Source organism: Mustela erminea, chromosome 2 (genome assembly GCF_009829155.1).
Source record: "Mustela erminea isolate mMusErm1 chromosome 2, mMusErm1.Pri, whole genome shotgun sequence".
Classification (NCBI taxonomy): Eukaryota; Metazoa; Chordata; class Mammalia; order Carnivora; family Mustelidae; genus Mustela; species Mustela erminea.
The window spans coordinates 77,982,869-78,007,400 of NC_045615.1; the positions used below are offsets into that span (position 1 = coordinate 77,982,869).

Below are 24,532 nucleotides of genomic sequence, written 5' to 3' on the forward strand. Positions count from 1 at the left end.
TAGATATTCCTCCAACTTCCTTTGCTGTTCCTTCTTATTCCCTATTTCCATGTCCTCCATTTCTTCTTTTCTTCCTCTTTCAGATGGCCATTTGTTAGATGTTCTGGATGCTTAAGACTCTGTTCTTTACCTTTATTTCCACTCATTCTATATTGTTTCCCTAGATAGTTTCAGTGATGATTTGGCTTCAGTTATGATCTGTAGCCAACATCTTCTAAATCTAAAACTCTAGCCAAAACTTTGTGCCTCTAGGCCCAGCTACCTTTTTGATATTTCTGTTTGTATGTTTCATGGGGACCTCAAACTTAGCCTATAAAAAATGACCTTGTACCTGTCATGCTCAACTTGTTCTGCCTCAGTAAATGGCACTAGCACCAGTTTCTAAAGGTGATGATAGTGGGGCTATCTCTAGCTCTTTCCTCTCCTTCAGACCCTCTCATTTATTCAAAGGGGCCCCTGATATATTGTGTTAGACAAACTTTTAAAAGATGTTAAAAAAAAAAAAGGTATAAATGCATTAGTGTCCACAAATCATGGATAGAAGATTACACTTTGGGTTTAAGTTTTTATTATGTTGTAAACTGCCTCGATTTATTTGAAACTACATGAGGTATGAACACTTGTTGTGCTGTTTTGCTACTTTGTATAGATAATTCATTGTAAAATTTTAGATTTTCCTTTATTTGCAAAATAAATGATTAAATTACTATAAAGATTTTATAAGTACTTCTATTGATACTTATACGATGTACAGTAAATGGTAATAGCTTTGCTTTCCATTTTAGCATTCCTACAGAAATTCCAGGAAACAGCCCCGTGTCTCCTAATACTCAGGAAAAGTCAGTAGGTCAATCTCCTTTGAGATCTCCCTTGAAACGACAAGCTTCTGTATGTTCCACTCGACTTGGGAGTACCAAGAGCCTTACTGCTGCTTTTTATGGGGACAAGCAGCCTGTTACAGTTGGAGTTCAGTTTAGTAGTGATGTCTCCCGAAGTGATGAGAATGTATTAGACTCACCAAAGCAGAGAAGAAGTTTTGGTTCATTTCCATACACACCATCGGCAGACTCCAATTCATTTCACCAATATCGGTCAATGGATTCCAGCATGTCAATGGCTGATAGTGAAGCCTACTTTTCTGCAGCCGAGGAATTTGAGCCCATTAGCAGTGATGAAGGCCCTGGAACTTATCCAGGTAGAAAAAAGAAGAAAAAGCAAACACAGCAGATTGACTACAGTAGGGGTTCCATATATCACAGTGTTGAGGGACCACTTACTGGCCATGGAGAGACCATTCAGGATCCCCGAACTCTGCCATTCAAAACTCATCCTTCCCAGGCTTCATTTGTTTCTGCATTAGGTGGAGAAGATGATGTTATAGAACATCCGTATGTTGTAGAGGTTGAGAAAACAGTAGAGAGTGAACAGATTACTTCTCAACAACCTGTGATGAATTGTTATCAGACTTATCTTACTCAGTTCCAGGTAATTAATTGGTCAGTGAAGCACCCTACTAACAAAAGAACCTCCAAGTCATCATTGCATCGTCCCCTTGATCTGGATACTCCAACCAGTGAAGAAAGCTCATCGTCATTTGAACAGCTTTCTGTTCCAACTTTTAAGGTATAAACTAAATCATTAGTTTCCACTGTTAGGTTTACTTAGCTAAATCAGTTTTTAAGATGTTTCTAAATTTTTTCTCTGAGTCATTTTAACTACCTTATTGAAAGAAAGAATTTCTGAAGTCATTGCTTCATGTGTGACAATAAATCTCAGGGTTATTGATGAGTATTATAAACTTAAACATCTCAAATTGAGGAGTAGTTTCAGACTTGATTGTCACAATGTTAATCAGTTAATATATAGTCTCTGTCTACATTATGTTCTAAGATTAAGATCAAGTCTGAATTCAAATTTCTGCGTGTCTTAAAAATAGAATTTTGAAATTGTTTTTAATAGCTGGTGTTCTTTTTACTTAATCTGTAACTGCTACTGTGCAAATCCAATTCCATGCACTTGACATTTGAGATTTTGTAGTTTAGCAGGAATTGGTTATTTTCTGTTTCTATAATGAATTCTGTAGTGGCATTTTAAAGGAAAACTGAAAATACATTAACAAACTAGTGATAATAGCCGATATGAAAACTATTTTTATGAAATTATACATTTATAAGAGAATTTTTTATGATTTTAAAGAACAAAATTAAGCAGATAAAATCTTTTTTTTTAATTTTTAATTTTTCATAAACATATATTTTTATCCCCAGGGGTACAGGTCTGTGAATTGCCAGGTTTACACACTTCACAGCACTCACCAAAGCACATACCCTCCCCAATGTCCATAACCTCACCCCCCTTAAGCAGATAAAATCTGATAGAACTGAGTAACTGTGTAGGAATCTTATGTGGTATATACTTACATAGTTAATTTACATATTATTAATTCAGTATTTATTATGAACTGCTGTGTGCCAGGCATTTGATATGCAGTGATGAGGAAAATGGGCATAGGACTTAGAGTTTAGGTGTGGGAGACAGACAGTTAATAGATAAAACAGGTAAGTATATGATTACAAGTTGAGAAGAGTCTTACGAAGATAATCCAAAGATGCTAGAATAGAGAATAATGGGGGGGTGGAGCTACCTATATTGTATTGACATGAAAGATCTAACTGAGGAGGTAATATCTAAACTGAAAGTATGAGAAGGAACTGATGATGGGAAGACCTGGGCACAGACAGGAGCCTTGCTAAAATTCTCAAGTGGGAGAGAAGTCAGTGCACATAAGTAAGTTAGCAGGGAGACTGCTCTTTTTGAGGCTAGAGACCTAAACAAGGTACAGATCATTAAGAACTTATAGACCGTGGTATCAGTTCTTACAATTTCATTGAAATTTCATTAGGAAACCCGTGAGAGCTTTAAGGAAATGTGCTCTCATGTACTTTGGATACTGAGTAGAAGAATTGAACTGTCATGAAGTGAGAAGGGTGGGGTGATCACTTAGGAAGCTGTTGGCAGCAGACTGTGTAAGAGGTGACAGGACTAGACTTAAGTACTGCTGGAAATGTGATAGATGGAGTTGGAAAAAAATATATATATGCATTTGAGCAATATGTGTTGAAGGAAGAAGAAACATTAGTGACCGTTACAAAGTTTTGTGTGTGTGTGTGTGTATTTTTTAAGATGTTATTTATTTGAGATAGAGGCAGAAAGAACATGAGCAGCGGTTGCAGAGAGGGACAGGCAGACTCCCTGCTGACAGGTAGCCTATCTCAGAGCTCCATCCCAGGACCCTGAGATCATGACCTGAGCCAAAGGCAGACTTTTAACCAACTGAGCCACCCAGTACCCCCAAAGTTTTGGTTTTAAAGTTGTGCCTCTTGCCCAATATAAATTGTCCATTAAGATAGCAAAATGTTCTCTTTATTCCATGTGAAAGTATGTAGGTATATGAATTTTCCAGTATAAAACTCAGTGGTACTTCCAATACAGAATTGTACCTAAGAAGTTAGAATTATTTTAGTGTTTTCAGTAAATCTTTCTAGTTTGATTAGGCAATCAAATCATTGAAATAAATAAGTCAGGGAAGGTTTCATATCTTTAGATAAATCAAAATAGATTATAGGTTGTAAGAAAGTTATTTTTCTCTATTAAATCTGAATAACTGTCTAACATATAAAAGGATTCAGTTTGGTTTGAATAATCAAATGTATTATTTTATTTGTTTTCTTTTATGGACATACAATATGTTAGTTTTTCCTATAATTTAATGTTTCTCTGAGAGTCTTTCCTACTTAAAAATTGATTGTGCCAGGAGAACATTCTAAAATTAGTTTAAGAAAAGCTCAGTTTGTTGAGGAATTCAGGAGGAAAAAGATTTGAAGCACTTACTTTTGAGCTTTAGTTGTATAGTCTTTTACCCTCATTGTCAACCCTACCCTGTCATTTATCTGAATAGTCAGAAAATGAAATTGCCAATTCATATTTTATATGATATTTCTCAATTTGTCTGTTAAGTATTTTTTTAAGATTTGTTTATTAGAGATAGGGAGGAGAGAATGAGCAGGTGGAGGGTAGAGAGAGAGGGAGAGAGAATACCTACACATGGCTCAGTCTCACAATCTTGAGATCATGACTTGAGCTGAAACCCACTGAGCCACCCAGGTGCTTCTATATGTTAAGTATTTTTGTTGAACATATCAGAATCATATTAACAAGGTAATTTGGATATTCACAAATGCCAGTTGATAGCATAAAATTAGAGATCAAATAACATTAAGATTCTAGACTGTGAGTAATATTTTATATTATTTTAGGTTATCAAACAGGGGCTCACAGCTAATTCTTTACTAGACAGAGGAATGCAACTTTCAGGATCAACCTCAAAGTAAGTAGAAGTTACATACTTTTGAAGTTTAAAGTCAGTCTTTATTGATTATTAGATATGTAGAGTTTATTCTGAGAAATAGCCATTCTTTACTTGGCTATAAACTTTATTATTTATTTATGTTTAATTTTTCCCTTTTAATTTAATTCTTTGACCCATGGTTTATTTAGAAATGCAATGCTTAATTTCCACATACTTGAGAATTTTAAAAGATATCATTTTCTTTTTAATTTCTAATTTCATTTTGTAATCACATAGTATGGTCTTTGTGATTTTGATCTTTACATTTGTTGAGACTTGTGTTGTACCCAAGCTTGTGGTCTGTATTGGTAAGTGTTCCACAAACGGTAGAAAGGAAAGTGTTTTCTGCAGTTATTGGATGGAGTAGTGTCCTACACATGGCAGGGTTGGTGGATGGTGTTATCAAATCTTCTATAAGCTTACTGGTTTGTTCACCGTTTTTATCAGTTTCTGGGAAAGTAAAGTTTAATTAAAGTTGTTAATTTATTTCTGCCTTCAGTTCTATCAGTTTTTTAAAAAAATTTTAAAGATTTTTTTTTAATTTATTCATTTGAGAGAGAGAGCGAGCATGATCGGGGGAAGGGTCAAGAGGGAGAGGGGGAAGCAGACTCAACCATTGAGCAGGGAGCGCAATGTGGGGCTTGATCCTGGGGCCCCAGAATCAGAGACCTGAGCTGAAGGCAGTCGGTTAACCAACGGAGCCACCCAGGCACCCCTATCAGTTTTTTCTTAATGTATTTTGAAACTCTTAGTAGTTTTTACACACTGATATGTCTGCTTATATCATTTTATCATTACCTAAATTTCCTCTTTAGCACATATAATAATTCTTTTAAGTCCATTTTGATATTAATCCAGCCACCTCAGCTTTCTCAGGCTGAGTGATACATATGTATTCATGGAGTATCTTTTTCCATTATTACTATTTTTTTTTTTAACTTTCAACCTGCCTATAGTATTTACACTTTAAGTATATTTTCTTATAAACAGTAAATAGTTGGCCCTGCATTTTATTTTATTTCATCTTTTTTACAGCTTCTCATTTTAATTTATTCATTCTTATAAGTAACATTTCATTGGCCATCATATGGAGGAATTGTCCAGGGCCTTGAGAAAATGAAAGAAAAATAAGATTAGTTCTGAAAAATTTATTTTTTAAGATTTTATTTGTTTATTTGACAGAGAGAGAGTGGGAAAGCACACAAGTGAGGGAAGGGAGGTGGCAGGCAGAGGGAGAAGGAGAGGGAGAAGCAGGCTCCCCACTGAGCAGGAAGCCTGAAGTAGGACTCAATCCCAGAACCCTGGGATCATGACCTGAGCCGAAGGCAGACACTCTGGAACATTTTTAAAAAATGAATTAATTACCATAAATAATTCAGTTCTGTTATCTGTCATGGCTTTGCCAACATTTATTAGCAGCCACTAGCATTTCTGTTGGACCTAATATGCAAGCCATAACTTGGCATATCAAAATTGGGAACTAATAAGAATTCAGTATTGTAATTTTCATAATTTGGAAAAGCCCCATCAAGTAAATATATTGACCTTTTTCTTCTTACTTGATGTATTAACCATCTTTGATCAGTTTGCATATTTGCATCTCACCTATCTCTGCCAAGCATTTGGGATTATCAAGCATCTAGTCTGATTCCATGAAAATTTTAGTTGAAATAAATGTGTATTTGAGTGATTATTCATCTTAAGGAAACTCTAACTTCTGTTCTTTTTCATGGTCTTTTTAATACATATTTTTTTATTAAATTGTATAGTACACCATATACCCCTCTGGAAAAGAAAACTGTTGATAACACAGATGATGAAACATTGACAGAAGAGTGGACCCTGGATCAGCCAGTCTCTCAGACCAGGACCACAGCCATAGTTGAAGTGAAAGGGACTGTTGATGTTGTTCTGACTCCCCTGGTAGCCGAAGCTTTAGACAGGTATTAATTTTGTTGAAGAATATAACTTTTAAGTAATGTTTTAGTAAACGATTAAGTATATGTGATATAATTATCATATGTGATACATATTAATGAAGAAGAATATTGATGATGGCTGTTTTGGTTGCACAAAGATGAAAATAGGTTTAAAAATAATAGATTTCTCTGTCCTGCAAGGAGCTTATAATCTACTGAGGGAGACAAAACTACCATGAATGGACTCTAGAATGGAACATAACAGAACAGTTTAGATAAACTAGGCCATAGTATTAAGTGATATTTAGGTTTTTCCTGTACTATTTTTCTTCCCTCAGGTACATTGAAGCAATGGTTCATTGTGCTAGTACCCGCCATCCAGCTGCAATTGTAGATGATCTCCATGCCAAAGTCCTCAGGGAAGCTGTCCAAAATAGCAAGACTACCTTCTCAGAAAATGTAAGAACTTTTTATTCAATGAATTTAGCAAGTTGAGTACTCTTCATGTATATATGATATCTGAACTTGAAAAAAAATGGAATATATTAAAATTTTATTAGCCATTTAAATTGGAACACATGGACACTTCTAAAAAGTCCTTATATGTTTGCTATTGGCTTCTTAAGAGATAATGTATGTAACTATACTGTGGATTAAATAGCAATAAAATATTTATTAAATTTGTAGCTTTATTTTTTTCTTTTATTTCGGAAGTAGCTTAATTAATTGTAAGCCTTTCCTAAAGAACTTTGGTCCTGAGTGAATGAGCATTCTTCAGGCTGGTACATTCAGTTTCTAAGACAGCAAAGCTGCATATAATTTGGCTTTTCTCTGTGATTAGATCATTTATATCTTAATATTTTTGAGATTATTTTATCATGGTACCATGAAAGACTATGGACTCCAGGCAGGAATCAAGCTGAGGGTTTTAGGAAGGTAGGGGGTGAGGAGATGGGTGAGCCCAGTGATGAGTATTAAGGAGGGCACGGATTGCATGGAGCACAGATTGTTACATGCAAACAATGAATCTTGGAACGCTACATCAAAAACTAGTGATGTACTGTGCAGTACTAATGATGTGCTGTACTAATATAACATAATAAAAAGATTATTAAAAAATGGGTATGATTTTAGGTTGGAAAATAAAGTGGCAGGCAAAACAGATGCCCACTAAAACAGAAAAAAAAATATTTTTGAGATTATTTTTGTTCAGCTCAGTGACTCAAGTCATCATCTCCTGTATGTGATAGTCTACTTATGCAGTAGCTCTAGCTATGGAGCCAGTTTCTTAGCAGTCATATCCTGATGCTCTTCTGGTGATTCTCCATCTGCCTTTCAAATTTATTTGGGTCATATTTAGGCAAGAGACCAGAGGTAAGGTAAAATGAGGCTGATTATTTTTAATGATCCAACTGTTCAAAACATTGGCATTTCCGAGGATAGAGGAGTATACATCAGTTTGAAAATATTCCCAGTCAACAAGGAGGAGCCAATTATCAAATCCAAAATCTACTATCAAATAAATACATTTTAGTGATTCTAAAATAATACTTATTGCCATTTTTTTTCTGTTTCTCTCTACATTGGTTTCACTTTATTTTATATAACTTCTCTCAGCCCTGAAACTGCCAGTATTTTTCTTAGCTATTCGAAGTTTGGACTTTATGAGCATGGGTGCTAGCTGGGATGGCAGCCGGCACATAGATGGGCAGAAGGGAGCACAGTGAATAAGCAAGTTGCTTTTGTGGACGTTGTGGAAATTATGAAAGTTCTATGAAATAACAATTCTGCTTTAATCTCTTTAGCTATCTTCCAAACAAGATGTTAGAGGAATAAAAACTGAACATGCTACCATAGGAACGACTAATCAAGGACAAGCACAGACAAGTCTTATAATGAAGCAAGATAATGTAACAATTAAAGGTCTTCAGGCTAATGTTAGCATACCAAAGGTAACCATTTAATATTTTAAAAAATTTTCCTGAAAGAGGAGAACATTTTGCTTGTTTTTGTCCTCTGAATTTACTAAACTGAATGGCGGTAGAATGGATTATCATATCAAAAATACGTATCTTATTCCTTTAATGATCTAATATAAAAATTAATAATACAAATAGTTTACGTAAATGGAATATTGGGTGTTATTTACTAAAACATTACATATCCATCCAGTAACAATTGAATTATGATTACTCAATGAGTCTCTGTTTATAAGCTTTATCTTCATTACTCTCAGACACATAGATATACCATTCCTAACAGTAGTTTTTCATTTTCCTGTATATCTTATGTTTAAGTGATAATATTTCACTTTGTATCTCTGAAATTTATGACATTTTGTGTGTTAGGTAAACTTATGTTTGTTACAAGCCTCAGTGGAAGAATCTCCAAGTACAGCTCCTAGTAAAAGTGTGACTCATGTTTCTCTAGTAGCATTGTGTTTTGACAGAATTGCTACACAAGTTCGTATGAACAGGTGAGAAAGATTTTATTGAGCCATAATTTTCTTGTTGGCTATAAAAGTAAGCCATAACCATTTAAATACATTTCTGAAAATTCTAATGTTTAAACTCAAAATTGGTATTGGAATTTCAGGTATTACTATAGATAACAAAAGTTATTTTTAAAAGTTTTTACTGTTTTTACTCATACTGTTTTTCAGTAAACAATGAAAAATTTATTAATAAAGGCTTAATTACAACAGTGCAGTTTTTTAAAATAACTGCTTATTAAATGTTTTTACTGAACTATATTATTTAAATGTTAACCATCATACTTTTTTTAATTTTTATTAAGAGGTATAGTTGAAGAGACTTCAAATAATACAGAACCTGGTAGAACATCAAATTTTGATAGATATGTCCATGCCACTAAGATGCAGCCTCAGTCATCTGGATCTCTCAGATCAAATGCCGGAGCAGAAAAAGGCAAAGAAATTGCAGCCAAGTTAAATATTCATCGAGTTCATGGGCAACTTAGAGGTCTTGATACAACAGGTAGGATCTATAACAAATATTTTTTCTTTGACATGTAAAAATGTAAGAGGATAATGCAAAAGGAAACATGATTTTTTTCAAATATTGCTACAATTTGAGTATTTTTATAGAAAGGTATTTCTGCATATATTGAGCACATGGGTATTTAGCTGTTTATTTACCATGTTCTATGAGAATGAAAGTTAAACTTTGGTAGGAAAGTAAGTGGTATGGTCCCAATTAGGAACTGCTTGTATCTCTTGTTTTCTTCATGGTATCAGCTTGTTCATTAAAGAAGAGAGAGTATGAATCTTTATTGTCTTTCTTACTTTTTAAAATCATTCTGTTGGCACAACTTCGTTAAAAAGAATTAATTGCAGTATCGAAAGCAGATAGTCAAGTTTGTAAAATACAGTAACAATTAGAATGATAGATCTGGCTATGCCTTTTAAATAAAGTCCCTGGTGAGGTGAAAAAGAAAACCAGAGATGTCACGTACCCTTTTAATATTTTTGATGTAATTCAGTGCATTTAGAAGCTTAAATGATCTCAGACAGTCAAAGATTCAATCTAGAAAACATGGAGTTAGTTAGTCTTTTAGAGACGATTGCTATGCTAAAATCTACATGTGGGACAGATGACGAATCCTGAATGTACAAATGATTACCTTGACTTTGCTCATTGTATTCTGTAGGCTCTGAAGTTTCCATGATTCTTTTCTGTATTCTGGGTCTGTATAACTGTTGTGGCTTTCTCAGATCTTCTTTCAGTATCCTTGTGTTTGAGAGCAAAGTTTGACTGAGGATTCCAAATAAAGAGACTTTTCTTGGCTACCTGAGATCTATCGTCCTAAAGCTGGTACAAAATACAGTGGCTGGAATACAAAAAGACTTCTGTCAGCTCTGTAATGTACACTGATAACCAGTTTGCAATTGCACAAAAGTGCAAGAAGTAACTAAATAGAATTTTGAAAGGTACACTGAACATTGTATAAAAATGCAAGGAAAAATGTAGTTGTCTTTGCTTACATGTTCAGAAGATATTTGTGAAAGGATTCTCAATAATCTAATGACATTTGTTACCTATAGGAAGAGGAAGTATGTCCTTGGGTGTGTGTCAGAGGCTTTTCATTGTATACCTTTTCACTCATTTTGTATCTTTGATCTCTGCAAGTGTATTACTTAATCAGAAAATTTAAATAAAATTTAACTTTAATCCTCACCTTATTTCATAATAAGAATAAGTTCACGGAATTAAAGGCAGATATAAAAAATAAATAATGAGAAAAGCATAGAAAAATTTAGCTGAATATTTACTCTCTGATCAGAAAGTTTTTCTAACCATAAATGTGAAATATAGTATTTTCATATGATGGAGTATTATGTAGCTTAAAATAGTATCTTTGAAGAATTTTTAATGCCATTAGGAAATTATCTTGGTTTACTGTTATTTGAAATACCAGAATCAAAGCTGGTTTGTTTGTAAAATAATCTCTAAAAAGCTAGAAGGAAATTTAATTTGATTGTAAACAAGTTATCTCTGGGTGCTAAATTTACATTTTTTCATCTTTTTTTTTTCTTTTCTGTATTTATTAGCAGTAATCAGAGAAAGAAATGAAAAAAAGTAAATAGAACATAAGCCTTTGCCAGACATACAGGATGTTAGTTTCCATATCATATTATAAGTGGTGAAATTATGGCAATGTCTGTTATGAATTATAATTACATAAAATGTGTTAGTCTAAAGCAGTCCTTTAGTAAAAGCTATAATTTCCCTATTTTCTAATGTTTTTGTTGTAGCTGGGTAATTAATTAGAATGATTTTTTTTGTAAGATGATGAGAAAGTATTTAAAAATAATTTACCATGAAGCTGAATTATTCAGGAGCTTTTTTTACTTTAGATTTTTAGAGTACCTATAATCTTTCAGAAATGAATTCATTCTGCCTCTGAGCAATTATTTCTTAAATATGGAATCTTTTTTCCTCCCTTTTATTTCAGTGTGATTCTGGCGCTTTTTAAATTGTAGGACATTAGACATTATTTCAGAAGTTGATTACTTCATTTATCTTTCTTTTTGACAGTATTAAGATACATTTTTAAGAAAGACAGTGTCCCCAATTTTTTTTTTAATCTCCCTGCGGTCTCAAGCAGATTCAAACTGAATGGGACTACAGTCAGTTCTGCCCAAGAAGGACACAAATTTTGGAATCAGACCATCCCGGATTATGTTTTCTATGAGGGGCTGTTTTTCCCTAGAACATAGTTTCCTAGCAGCTTGAGTAGCCTGGAGCTGGCTTTCCAAATTGTTGCTATTTATGCCTTTGACAATGTCATCAACAGACCAATTTACAGTGTCCTGGTTGTTATGGTTGGGAAACAAGCTTACATTTCTTCTTTTCAGCATCTGGTCATCGTTCTTAGCTTTCCTCAGCTCCATATTCAATGCCACCTCATTTCTGTACTGTCTTTCCCCTTGTTCTTGAATCTGTTAAGGCGGGCAGCTGGTAAATTAGCATTCTCGTTGGTGGACATGGTTATGAGACAAAGGGAGAAAGCTATACGACTGGCTCAGGCTTCCACAGGAGGCAGTCTGGGATGCGCAGGCTATGTATGGGTCAGCTGCCCTCAAAACGTCCACCACGGATCACCCCAAAGACGGTGTCTAAATGTTTTTTAAAACAATGCAAACCTGTCTTTAAAGATGCTCATTTTGCTCTCTTTTGGTAATAGATATTGGTACCTGTGCCATCACTGCTATTCCTTTTGAGAAGTCCAAAGTTTTATTTACTCTTGAAGAGTTGGATGAGTTTACTTTTGTGGATGAAACTGATCAGCAAGCTGTTCCAGATGTAACTCGAATAGGTCCCAGCCAAGAAAAATGGGGTTGGATAATGTTTGAATGTGGACTTGAAAATTTAACCATAAAAGGTAAGCATTTTTTCTTCCATTTCTGCTTAAGTGAGGGACAGATTGGTCCCACATTGCTAAAATGTTTTGAACAATTGTGACTTTGAATAACCCGAATCTGCATATTTAAGCATAAAGTTGGGACCTGGGATTATTTACCAGGGTGGGTGCCCCATCCCAATTCTGTAAGTGGGACTTCCCCTTCAGTGTGTGATTCAAATCTAACAGAGCATGTAGACATACAAAACATTACTGCCTGAAGAAAAATATCTGTGGTTCAGAAAAAAATTTTTTTTGAATAAAATATAGAGCCACCTAGCTTTTGACAGTTTGCATCTTTGGAAACTGGATTTTTTTATTAGGAGAGTTTGGAATGATGAAAATACTGTAAATCCTTTATCCAGTGACAGACTGACTTACAGTTATGTAACTCACAGTTATATACAATTTTCTTCTTCATTATTGAGTAATATATAAAAAAAGGAAGGCTGAGTTGTAAGGCTGAGTTATAAGTTATATGTAAACTTTTAGGTTTAGTCATATATATAATAGTAATCAAGTATGCCTACAGTTCTTTACCTGATAATCCAGTCTTACATGACCTTTATAGATAAGGGCAAAGTTTTGGTGAGAAAAAAAAGATCTTTATGAATTTTTAATTTTTAAAAAAATTTTTAAAGATTTTACTTATTTGTTTATTAGAGAGCACAAGCAGTGGGGAGAGGCAGAGGGAGAGGGGGAAGCAGACTCCCCACTGAGTAGGGAGCCCGACTCGGGACTCAATCCTAGGACTCCAGGATTATGACCTGAGCTGAAGGCAGAAACTTAACCGACTGAACCATCCAGACACCCCTGTGAATTTTTATTTTTATTTTTTTATCTTTATGGGTACTGTAGAGTACAGCATTGAGATACCCACTGTTTTTTTAATTTTGTTTTTTAAAGATTTAATTTATTTATTTGACAGAGACACAGAGAGGGAACAAAAGCAGAGGGGAGTGGTAGAGGAAGAAGCAGGCTTCCCACTGAGCAGGGAGCCTTATGAGAAGCTAGATACCAGGACCCTGGGATCATGACCTGAGTCGAAGGCAGATTCTTAACAACTGAGCCACCGAGTTGCCCCTACCCACTGTTTTTAATGAATACGTTCCTTCTCTCTTACAGGAGGAAGACAGTCTGGTGCTGTTTTATATAATACTTTTGGAATTATGGGTAAAGCTAATGTCACAGAAAGAGGTGGAGTGCTGACATCCAATAATTCTTCTGATTCTCCAACTGGCAGTGGCTATAATACTGATGTCTCTGATGATAATCTTCCTTGTGATCGAATAAGCCCTTCTTCAGACTTAAATGGAAATTCTGTTTCAGATGAACAAGTTGGTGAATTTTTAATCATAGTAGTGCTTTGAAAAAAATAACAAAGCTACTCATTTCAAAGTTAATTTCTGGAGTATATTTGCTTCTTTCAGTATTTGGAATTTTTGCTTAAATTGTATTCAATATATTTTGGTGATTATACTACTAGAACATAATTTCTGAAGCATAGGTACTGTACCATAGATATATTTTTATCCATCATAGTACCTTGTTTAATGCCTTGCTCATATTGGGCACTTAATAATATTTGTTGAATTAATGAATTAATAGAATTTCAGAAAAGTAGGCATCGCTTTGATGTTGTCTCAAGGATTTTAGCAGAATTCACTTAAATACTTAGTTTTGTCACTGGTAGTATTTCATGTAAGTTCTAAATATTTTTAGTATCCACCCATTTTAGCTAGAGTCCTGAAGAATACCTTATATATAACTCATTTATTATATTTAATATGGTAGAATGTCATGATTATTAATAATAGAAATAATAAAAATATTCAAAATTCTAGATTACAAAAGAGTTGTACCACTAACCGATGGGTACAGATTTTTTCCTCTTTGAAGTTTCTTTGTCTCTAATAGTATTGTAAGGATACTGACCTAGACTTGTGAAGATTGAAGGAGATAATATATATGAAAGGCTTAACTCAGTGTCTAGTACATAGTAAGAACTTGGTAAATGTTGTTTTTAAACACATATGTACATACACTTCTGATCATTTGGAAATTAGACCAATTGAAGAGGGAAAAAAAACACCTTTTGATTAAGAATTGTTATGGATATCCACCATTCATTGGCATAATCATCTCTGAAACCCAGGTTTCTGGTAGTTTATTTTTTGAAATACTTATTTTGATTTGATGCATAATTTAGGAGTCTTTTTTTTTTTTTTTTTTAATTTATTTGATAGACAGAGATCACAAAAAGGCAGAGAGTCAAGGAGAGAAAGAGGAGGAGGAATGCTCCCCGCCGAGCAGAGAGCCCAATTCAGGGCTTGATCCCAAGACCCTGGGATCATGACCAGAGCCGAAAGCAGAAGCTTTAACCCACTGAGCCACTCAGGCACCCCATAGTTAGGAGTCTAATCACAGTTTTCTTGTGAGGTCTTTGGATGTATTTGAGTGGTGGTCAGGGATTAGCACTTTAAGGAAATTTAAAAATATAATAGCTTCTCACTGGACAAAGGAGCTGGGAAGAACCCAGCTCTTGTTTCCTTCTCCTTCTATCCCACTGAAATACTTGACAGAAACTCAGCTGTCATCCTTGATTTCTGTGATCCTCCTCTCTTTGCTGAATATCCCTAAATTTTGTAACATTGCTTTCTTTGGGTTCTCTGACTTTTCTTGGTCCATGTCCTCACTCAGTTCTTTGTGCTTCAGTGTGGGTATTCTTCCCCTGTCGTTCTTGGCTACCTTTTTTTTCCCTTTTCTTTTCTTTTTTTTTTTTTTTTTTTGGAATTCTGTATGTCCACTCCCTGATTTACTTCATTTTCTAGTTCTGCTCCATAATTTGATGATGCTAACTCTCCCATTGGTTAGCTATCTTCATTTACACATGCCATAGGTACCAAAAATTCAGTCAACCTAAATCCAACTTATCCAACTTTATTATTGTTTTGCTTCACATACTATAATTAGTTACTTATTACCTGTAAGCTGCCTTCTTTTTAAAAAATTTTCAGTTCCTGAAAACTGTCTTCTTTATCTTTTATAAACCTTAGTGCCTAGCTCACAACCTTATCTGAAACCCACAGGACAGATATATTTGAGAATTCAGATTTTTTTCCTTTAACAGAAAGGTAATATGGTATGTGTTTTATATGTCACATAAACTCCTAATGGAATCTGAGACAGCACTCCGTCTTGAAATATTTAAATACTTTTGCAGCACAACATTCATAAAAATTCCAAGTGGGATAAATAGCCTCTTACCAAATTCAGATCAGGTTTTGATGCCACATTTACACAAAAATATTTTGATTTCTCAGTATGTTATAAGATTTAGAGCTGCAGATAAGGAATGTGGACTTATATTTAGCATCTGCTAACTTTAAAATAACTATTGCCTACAATTCACATTGTTTTGTGAACTATTGCCTATAGTTCACATTGTTTTAGGATTCAGAGCTGTTTTGTGGATATTCATTCTTTAATCATCCCATGAGGAAATGCCAGTCTTTTATCTTGACCAGTAATAACTAAAAGTGAATTAGAGAACTATGAAGAGACATAACAGGTGGTAGACTTTTTTGTTTATTTCTTTAACATTATGCTTACCTCCCTGCATTCTAAAGAGTGAAAAAAAAAAAAAAAAGTAGAAAGCCAGCCGAGCGCTGCAGGGCCCGGCAGGAAGGTGGCATGGAGCGGAACCCTCAGGGGCAGCTCCTCTCACAGGAACAACTGGACAGGCCACACTGGGATGCCTCGTCTGGGGAGCCCTGTGGACTACTTGGCTCAGGATTTTGTCTCTGATGGAACACCTGTATATACCTATTTCAGACACTTACCCTCATCACCTTTGAAGAGGGTTAAGGCAGCTTTACGATTTCTGACGGGAGCCTTAGAGATGATTTACAAATGAGACAGAGCAGTTATCTAAAAGGTGAATTCTATAGCCCCAACCATCTTAAACCCCTTTATTAAAAAAGTATTTGTGAGTGGTTTAGTCATATTTAAAATCTTGTAAGACCCTCTAACTTTCAGCCCCTATCATCTCTTGTGTTAGTCTTTCTGCAAGTTAACCCCACAGAAGGGTGCTGTGCATTGCCCCACCTGTCTGGTCAAAGCTCCCTCCCTTCTTGGACCCCTGTTCCCTTTTGTCTGCCTGCCCAACTGCTCCTCATCCTTTGGCCTCAGCTGAAACCTCACTGCTGTGGGAAGCCCTTTGTGACCTTCCTGGGTAGAGGCATATCCTCTGTGCTTGTCTCTGCTGCATCTTGTACATTTCTTTGTTAAAGGCTCAGTAATCACACCAGATAGATTTAGAATGTGAGCCTCTTGAAGGTACAGATAAAATCTTATTCATCTTTGTATTTTCATTACCTAGAAGGGTCCCTGGCACATGGTGTCTTCTCAATAAATGTTTATTGAATGATTAAATGAAGGAAGGAATGAAGATAGATAGTACATTAGTATAAAATCTATGGAGATAGGTTTAAAAAAAAAAAAAAAAAAGCCCGGTATTTAGCCTGAAGAAGGAGCCTCCAAATTTGTGCATTCCATAGTGTGTACCCAACAGATTCACGGAGAATTATATTTGAAGCTGAATTTGTAGAGCTTCTAGTGAGCTATAAGGAAGAAGTCTTTGCCACCTAGGCAGAGGCTTTCCTTTAGTCACCTACAGGGGAAGAGCTGTATTAAGTCCCTTTCAACTTTAAGATGCTCAATTCCTTCATGCTCAGCTCTACCATTTTCTATTCTTTGGCTTGGACCAGTTTCCTGAGGGCCCATGATGGAGACAGAATCAGCACGAAGAGCACAGTTCCCTCTTCAGTAACCTGCTACAGGCTTCCTCTGTTGGAATGGTCCAAAAGTTTAACGAGTGAAATTTTCATATTATCCCATATTCATTTAATAATGAAGAGCCATATGAAGCTAGTACTTGTAGTTTTCAAGGCTGTAACACATAAATGTGTCTTTTTGACTCTGTAACTCTCTTTTCATAGAAGTTTGATCCAAGGAAAACAAAAAATCTTTACTATAGCCTTGTCGCCAAATGTTTTGCTTCTGTCATTCAAGTGAAGCATTTGGTGCCTGTTGGGGATTTCAGTGATCTCTTCCTGTCTCCGAAAGGGTCTCAAAGATATGATCCTCTCCATCCACCAGCATTTTTGGTTCAGAAATAAACAGCAACAAAAAAAAAAAAAAAAAAAAAAAAAAAAGTGGTGATTATACATTTTAAAAAATTACTACTTCTTAACACTGATTCAGATTGCTGTATAGAAGATAAATAGGACTATTTTATTATAGAGTATTTATTTGAACATGGACTATACTAGTATTTTTGTGGAATTTGTTTTTGGAAATTTGAAATATGTTATTAAAATGGAATGGAAAACAGATTGTTGTAGGAAGTAGAAGACACTGATTTTATCATTCATTCTCCTTAATAGTTGTATGAATTTTGACAAGTCACAAAACCTCTTTCTCTCACTTTTTTCATCTGGAAAAAAAAAATACTTAAACATCCCTAAACAAATGTAATTGAATGAAGTGATAAAGAGAAGCATTCGGCTCTGGATCTTTTACTTACGGCTTACTGCAGTGCAGTGGTTTTTCAGTCTTTGCTCCGTAGAGCTTCAAGGCTCTATAGGTATTTCTCAGAATCAGGGTTAGGCTGAGCAAGGTTTATGTTACCTGTTTTATATAAAGGTGTCACCTGTAGAGCTTGATTCGATGGGAAGATCTTGTGCTTTAAACATTTACTTGGGCACTAGTGGTTTTAAGCAGCTATACATTAGAAGTTTTTGGTTTTTTATTTTATGTAGGATGAAGGAGTTGAATCTGATGATTTGAAAAAAGATCTACCTCTGATGCCTCCACCTCCAGATTCATGTAGCATGAAGTTGACCATCAAGGAAATTTGGTTTAGTTTTGCAGCTCCCACCAATGTGAGATCTCCTACACATGCATTTTCTAGGTAAAAAGTTTTAAACATGTAGTACTATTCCTTGATTTGTTTTCATTTTAAATAACCTACAATTCTGTTTCAGTTATTTTTAAGTTATTTTTCTGATCTGTATAGCATTAGGGTTGCCACCTTCTTACCATCTTTCTTACCTTATGTTTTCTGTAGACATTATTCTTATCTTGTTTGACCCTTTTTCTTTCATAGGGCTTTAGTTTTACTATTATATGTCATGCCACCATGAACTGTCACTGTCACGTCTAATAGGTTTTAGTATGTTTCCTTCTTTTCTGTTATCTTTTCTTCACATTTTCTACTTACATGTTTATGATTTATCTGATAGCCAAAATGAAAAATAATTTTGCCTAAGTAAAATGGCTATTAAGTATAGTAAGTGTGGAAGATTGTTTGAAATATCAGTCTTGACAGTTGTTTTTATAATTTTTTTTTTTTTAAATTTTCAAAGGCAGCTGAATCTTTTAAGCACTGCAACTCCAGCTGTTGGTGCATGGCTTGTTCCCATTGATCAACTCAAATCATCCTTAAACAAATTAGAAACTGAGGGTACCTTGAGAATTTGTGCTGTTATGGGATGCATAATGACAGAAGCATTAGAGGTATGTCTATCAACAGTACAAGGTATCCGATACGGTTTATTAGAGAACATGATCTCTAATTATTCATCATTGTTGGAAAACAACAGACCTGCAAGTTCCTGATTACTGGATGTCTTCTATTTGCAGTATCTTTGATACATCACTCTGTATCTGTTGTTTTTGTTTTGTTTCAGAATAAAAGTGTACATTTTCCCTTAAGAAGTAAATACAACAGACTTACAAAAGTTGCCCGTTTTCTCCAAGAAAATCCTTCATGTTTACTGTGCAATATACTACATCACTACCTGCACCAGGCAAATTACTCCATCATTGATGATGCTACAATGGTGAGTTACTGAAACCATATGTTAGCTTTAAAGAAGCCTCTACTCTTGGGGTGCCTGAGTGGCCCAGTCAGTTAGTATCCTGCTCTTAGTTTTTGCTCAGGTCAAGATCTCAGGGTTGTGAGATCAAGCCCTGTGTTGGGCTCCATGTAGAGTCTGCTTGGGATTTTTTCATCCCCCCCTCTCTTTTCCCCTCCCTGCTCATGCTCCCAGTCTGTCTGTCTCTCTCTAACATAAATAAATATATCTTAAAAAAAAAAAAAAAGAAGAAGAAGAAGCTTCTGTCCTTTTGAAGAGCCATTCATTGGCCCATAGTTTGAGATGCAGCTGGGAAGTCCAAAGGGGAAATATGGTTAAAAATACGGGCTTACAGACAGCAATGGGCTGAGATGAATGATCTGAGAAGTGCCAACATGAAGGTGTTGGAAGCTGTGGTTATGGATGAGCCTTCTAGAAATGATAGTATGTTGAGGGAGAAGCTGGTCAAGAAAGGATATCTGAAGTACACCAAAATTAAAGGGCGGGGGGGACATGAAAGAAAGGTGGAGAGAGCTACAAAGAATGCTGAGGAGGGAAAGGAAGAGGTAGGAAAATCAAGAAAAAATGTCTTAGAAGCCAGAAGTATAAAGAATTTCAAGCAAGAATCACCAGCCTGAAATTTCACAGAAATGTTTAATAAAAGAAGGGCTAGTTAATGGTTATGGGGAGAGTATTTAATAACACAAAATGAATATAATATATGTCTGCCTCTAGAAAAGCACTATAGAAGGTAACACCTCTTCATTTGGGGTTTAGAACTTGAGATCTCTCATCTCACCAACCTTTTGGTCAATAGAAAATGCACAAAAGGTTTGCCAAATTAGGATCAATATGTAATAGCCAGTCAAACTTCTGATAACCTCCAATGAGAGAGAATCTCTAGTAAATGGTAGATTTGAAAAAGGTACTTGGACCTGAGACTACTATAATGCTTTTTACTCCTACCCTGTGAAATGAAGACTGGAGGTCCACAGTGCAAGGCTAACTTGCCTGTCTAGTCACAGGCAAAGAGACCTTGAAACAGAATGGCAGGCATTTCCCATGGATGGATGGTCTGCCGAGATAAAACTTTTAATGTAAGAGGAAAATACACAATATGGCTTTCATTACGTGAGTCTAAGAATGAAAGGACAGGCAAAGAGATCTGATGTTCCTCAGAAAGTAAACGAGGTGATTTCTGTTGTTCAATAAATAGCTCTCTTCAATTAGAGCCATTTCTCTTAACACAGGGAATTATAAGAAAGGGGTTGGAGGGGATTTGGATATTTTACTCTTAGGCTAAGGTGTCAGTTGGAAGAATAACCAAATTTTCTTTCTTATAATCATTACCATGTGGGATAAAGTATATTCTAAATTATGTAGTTGTTACTGATAATATATTTAACTTTCAAAAAAGTTACAAATCCATCTGTGTCCAGCATTTAACCATAGTGATTTATTTTTTCTAATGTAAAAATAGTGGTGGTTACCTAATCTTTGAAGGGAGTAATTTCATTTCCTCTTTGTTTAATGAATATCCTGGATAGCTCAAAATACATTTGATTTCCTCAATAGAACAATAAAGGTAAAATGGATTTAGTACTTCTTAAGGAGAATTCCAATTTTTTACCCCATGTTTAGCCTCTTAGTCACCTGGTACTGCATTGTTTATGACAGAAAGACGCACTGTTGTGTTTAGAAATTGAGTTCTATTGTCAGCTTGAAATACTCTGTTTTGCGGACAAATTATAACACATAGATTCTAGTTTCTTCATCTCTAAATGGGGGTTATGAGATTTAAATGAATAAATGTATGCAAAGCACTTAAGTGGTAACATTATTTCATCATTGTTATTACAGAGTGATGGACTTCCTGCTTTGGTAACTTTAAAGAAAGGTTTAGTTGCACTGGCAAGACAGTGGATGAAGTTTATTGTGGTGACACCAGCCTTTAAAGGAGTTAGTTTACATAGACCAGCTCAGCCACTGAAACCTCAATCAGCTGTGGACCACGAACATGAAGAGGGGCTTGGGCTAGACAATGGAGGTGGTCTTCAAAGTGACACCAGTGCTGATGGAGCAGAATTTGAATTTGATGCAGGTAATTTTTAAATATTTTAGTCAAATATTATACCTTGGTAACATATGTATGTGATAATTTTGATCGTTTGTGTCCCAAATTTGAAAATGTTATGGCTTAAGTATACAAGTATGATTTGTATTAGTCCAAAGGAATGATAATAATGTTGGAATCTTTATACTGACTTTTGGTTTTTACATTTAATTTCATGAAATATGATAGATTTCTTTAATCTATTCCATACAATAACAGACATCTTTGCATAGCGGGAATATTTGAGTGAAGCATGTTAACTTCCTTTTGAAATTCACATTTGAAAAAAAATAAAATTCATATTTATATTTGTTCATCATCTTTCCTACACCACGTAAAGAAGTCTTTGAATTTTACCTGGTGCCTGGTTGATTCTGCATTTATGTAGTATTTAGAGTCATGCATTCAGCCTATAAATCTGTCAGCATCATGACTATGCCAGAATACAGGTAGATGTGCATTTTAGAAATGTATGTGCACACTTTAATGCTTTTTCAGAGGAAAATTTTTGTTATCACAGCATGTAATATTAAAAAATACTGAATTATGATATTTTGGAAGAGTTGAAAGTACCATGAAAAAGGACAGTAGCCTTAAAACTAGAGGTCTCAGAACACTGATATATAATACATTAACCAGCTTTTTAAATTGTCTTTTAAAAAAAAAAAAAAAAACTTTATACTTAACGGGAATATGCTATGAGGAAGGTTGCCTGGGTAGCTCATTTGGTTAAGCATCCGACTCTTGATTTTGGCTCAGGTCCTGATCTCAGTGTCATAATACCAAACCTCATATTGGCTCCCTTCTAATTAACCATCTGCACATTCCTTTGTTAATCTGAAATTTCTATACTTTTAGCTTAGTTGGTTTTTTCTCTCTAAACCCTTTGGCTGAGGTGTGGAGGGACTAAATTCAAGCTATTTGTTTCTTTCTTGAGACTGAGTGAGAAGATTGGGGTTGGGAAAGTAAAAGAAAGACAAAAAATAATATAGCAGATTCCACAATTAATTTCAAGGAAATTTAATTAATTTAATTTGTTTACTCAAGGAATATGTAAAGTTGAGTGTAATTTACCACCAGGAACACTCGTATTAATATTTCAAGAAAATGATAATCTATAGCCCACTTATTCTTTTTTACTGTTTCAGCCACAGTCAGTGAACACACAATGCTATTAGAAGGAACAGCCAACCGTCCTCCACCTGGTGGCTCTGGACCTGTTACTGGAGCTGAAATAATGAGGAAACTTTCTAAGACTCATACCCATAGTGACTCTGCATTAAAAATAAAGGTACATTTTTGTTGTTTCTGGTTAAAGTAGACTTCCAGGGAAGACCTAAATTTCTGATATCTCAAATTCAAATATTAAGTATTTAAATTTAAATATTCAAATAGTATTTTATATTGAATATTTTATATTCAAGAATTAATAATTTAATAATTGAGTAATGATAAATATTTTTATAGTTGAACATGATTAGCAACATAACAGTTTGAATTGAATTATTTTATGACTTTAATTACACTGTTTTAAGAAACTTATCCAGTGCTTGGTAAGACATGTATATAGCAAGGTGGTTAACTACCACCTTGGGAGCCAGACAGCCTTGGTTTCATTCTGCCTCTGACACTTAGTTGTTCTGTGACTGAACAAATTTTTAACTATACTGTGTGTCAGTTTCCCTATCTGTAAGATGGAGATTACGATGGTAACTTTTTCTAGAATATGGATGCCAAGAAATAACTGTTAATACGTGAAAAATGCTTAAACAATACCTGGCACGTAATAAGCATGTAAGTTATTTGTTGTTGTCATGGGTTATTTATGTTTTGTTAGTTTCCTTTTCTGAGCAATGAAAAGGACAGACAATATTTTAACTTTCTTTGAAAGTTTCAGTGTAGACTTACATTAATGCTCAGAACCCATAAGGTAAATGACTAACAGTTTTGCCGTATTAAAATATAAAATTTCTACACAAAAAAATAATTATTATAAACAAAATAGAAGGACACATGACAAAGGGCTAATTTCTGCATATATAAAGATCTTTTTTCTAATCACTAACACAAATAGAAAATTAGTTAATGGGGAGTTCACAGAGAAATACACAAATATGAACATGTATCCTCTTAAAATTAAAGAAATGTAAGTTAAAATGTGAGATTTTCATTTCCACCGATCAGATTGAAAACACTAACACATTTGAATGGTGTATGTTGGTGAAGATAAGGGAAAGCAGACACTCTTCTACAGTACTGGTGGGAGTGTAAATTGTCACAAACTCTTCAAAGTCCAATTTGGCAATCTGTATCAAAATTTAAAATGTAATATTCTTTCACCCAGTATGTTCATGCCCAGGAATTCATTCTAAAGAAATGAATGCTCATAAATGCCCAAAGACACATGTGCAATAATGTTCTTTACAACACTGTTTATAATAAGAAAATAATGGAACCAATATAAATGACTATTTGAGGGCCAGTAATCTAGTGTCCACTGACACAAATGCATACCGTGAAGACCTCAGAAAGATGAAGTTGATCTCTAAGTGGATATGGAATGGTCACCGAAATGCCTAAAGTAAAAGCAAAATATAGGACAATATGTATTCTGTGTCTTAAACAAGGATAAATATGTACATGTGCTTATATAGTTATAAATTATTTAAAGAGAGTAGATGAGAAACAAGAGTACTTCTAGGAGAAGGAATCTAGTAGACTGGAGCTCAAGGGATACAATTTATTAGATTGTCTTTGTGCTTTTAAAGTTTTTATTCTGTTTAAGGTATTGCTCTTTTAATTAAAACATTCAGTAATAGTTTAATATTGCTTTAAAAATAGTTTAAAAAACACTTTTTAAAAGTTTGAATTATTAGGCTTATTCTATTTCTATAGTGTAGTTCAAAGCTAGGATACTTTTAAATTCTCAACTTCTTAATCAGTCTCAGATTTTTTTTCCCATTTGATGGTTTTTCCTAGCCCACAAACATTCCTTGAATGAATGATAGAAGTCCTCCAAAAAATTGAACTACAACTCTTTGTTTCAGATCTCTTCTTTTCAGAATCTTTCTGTCTGTATTGTCTTTTCTTGTATGATTTTAAACTGATCTGAAATTCTAACCTTAGATGTGTCAGAACAGATAGAGATGGGCAATTCTGCAATTTTTAAATTTTCCTCAGAGAATTGCTGGAAATGGTTTTTGGCATATTAGAACTGTACAGAGAGGGGCATCTGGGTGTCTCAGTGGGT

The 24,532-nt window shown here is 34.6% G+C and overlaps 1 protein-coding gene across 5 annotated transcripts in view; it reads left to right on the forward strand.

Annotated features, from left to right (window-relative positions):
- KIAA1109 (KIAA1109 ortholog) overlaps positions 1–24,532 on the forward strand; it is a 216,829-nt gene that overhangs the window by 94,700 nt on the left and 97,597 nt on the right. For all 5 annotated transcript variants that reach the window (XM_032333325.1, XM_032333327.1, XM_032333326.1 and 2 more), the window contains exons 30-43: positions 786–1,623; positions 4,317–4,387; positions 6,178–6,351; positions 6,666–6,786; positions 8,133–8,279; positions 8,676–8,803; positions 9,124–9,323; positions 12,034–12,231; positions 13,375–13,586; positions 18,072–18,223; positions 18,678–18,828; positions 19,002–19,154; positions 21,030–21,270; positions 22,431–22,573. In XM_032333325.1, the coding sequence (XP_032189216.1) occupies positions 786–1,623; positions 4,317–4,387; positions 6,178–6,351; positions 6,666–6,786; positions 8,133–8,279; positions 8,676–8,803; positions 9,124–9,323; positions 12,034–12,231; positions 13,375–13,586; positions 18,072–18,223; positions 18,678–18,828; positions 19,002–19,154; positions 21,030–21,270; positions 22,431–22,573 (2,929 nt within the window). The remainder of the gene's footprint in view (positions 1–785; positions 1,624–4,316; positions 4,388–6,177; positions 6,352–6,665; positions 6,787–8,132; positions 8,280–8,675; positions 8,804–9,123; positions 9,324–12,033; positions 12,232–13,374; positions 13,587–18,071; positions 18,224–18,677; positions 18,829–19,001; positions 19,155–21,029; positions 21,271–22,430; positions 22,574–24,532) is intronic.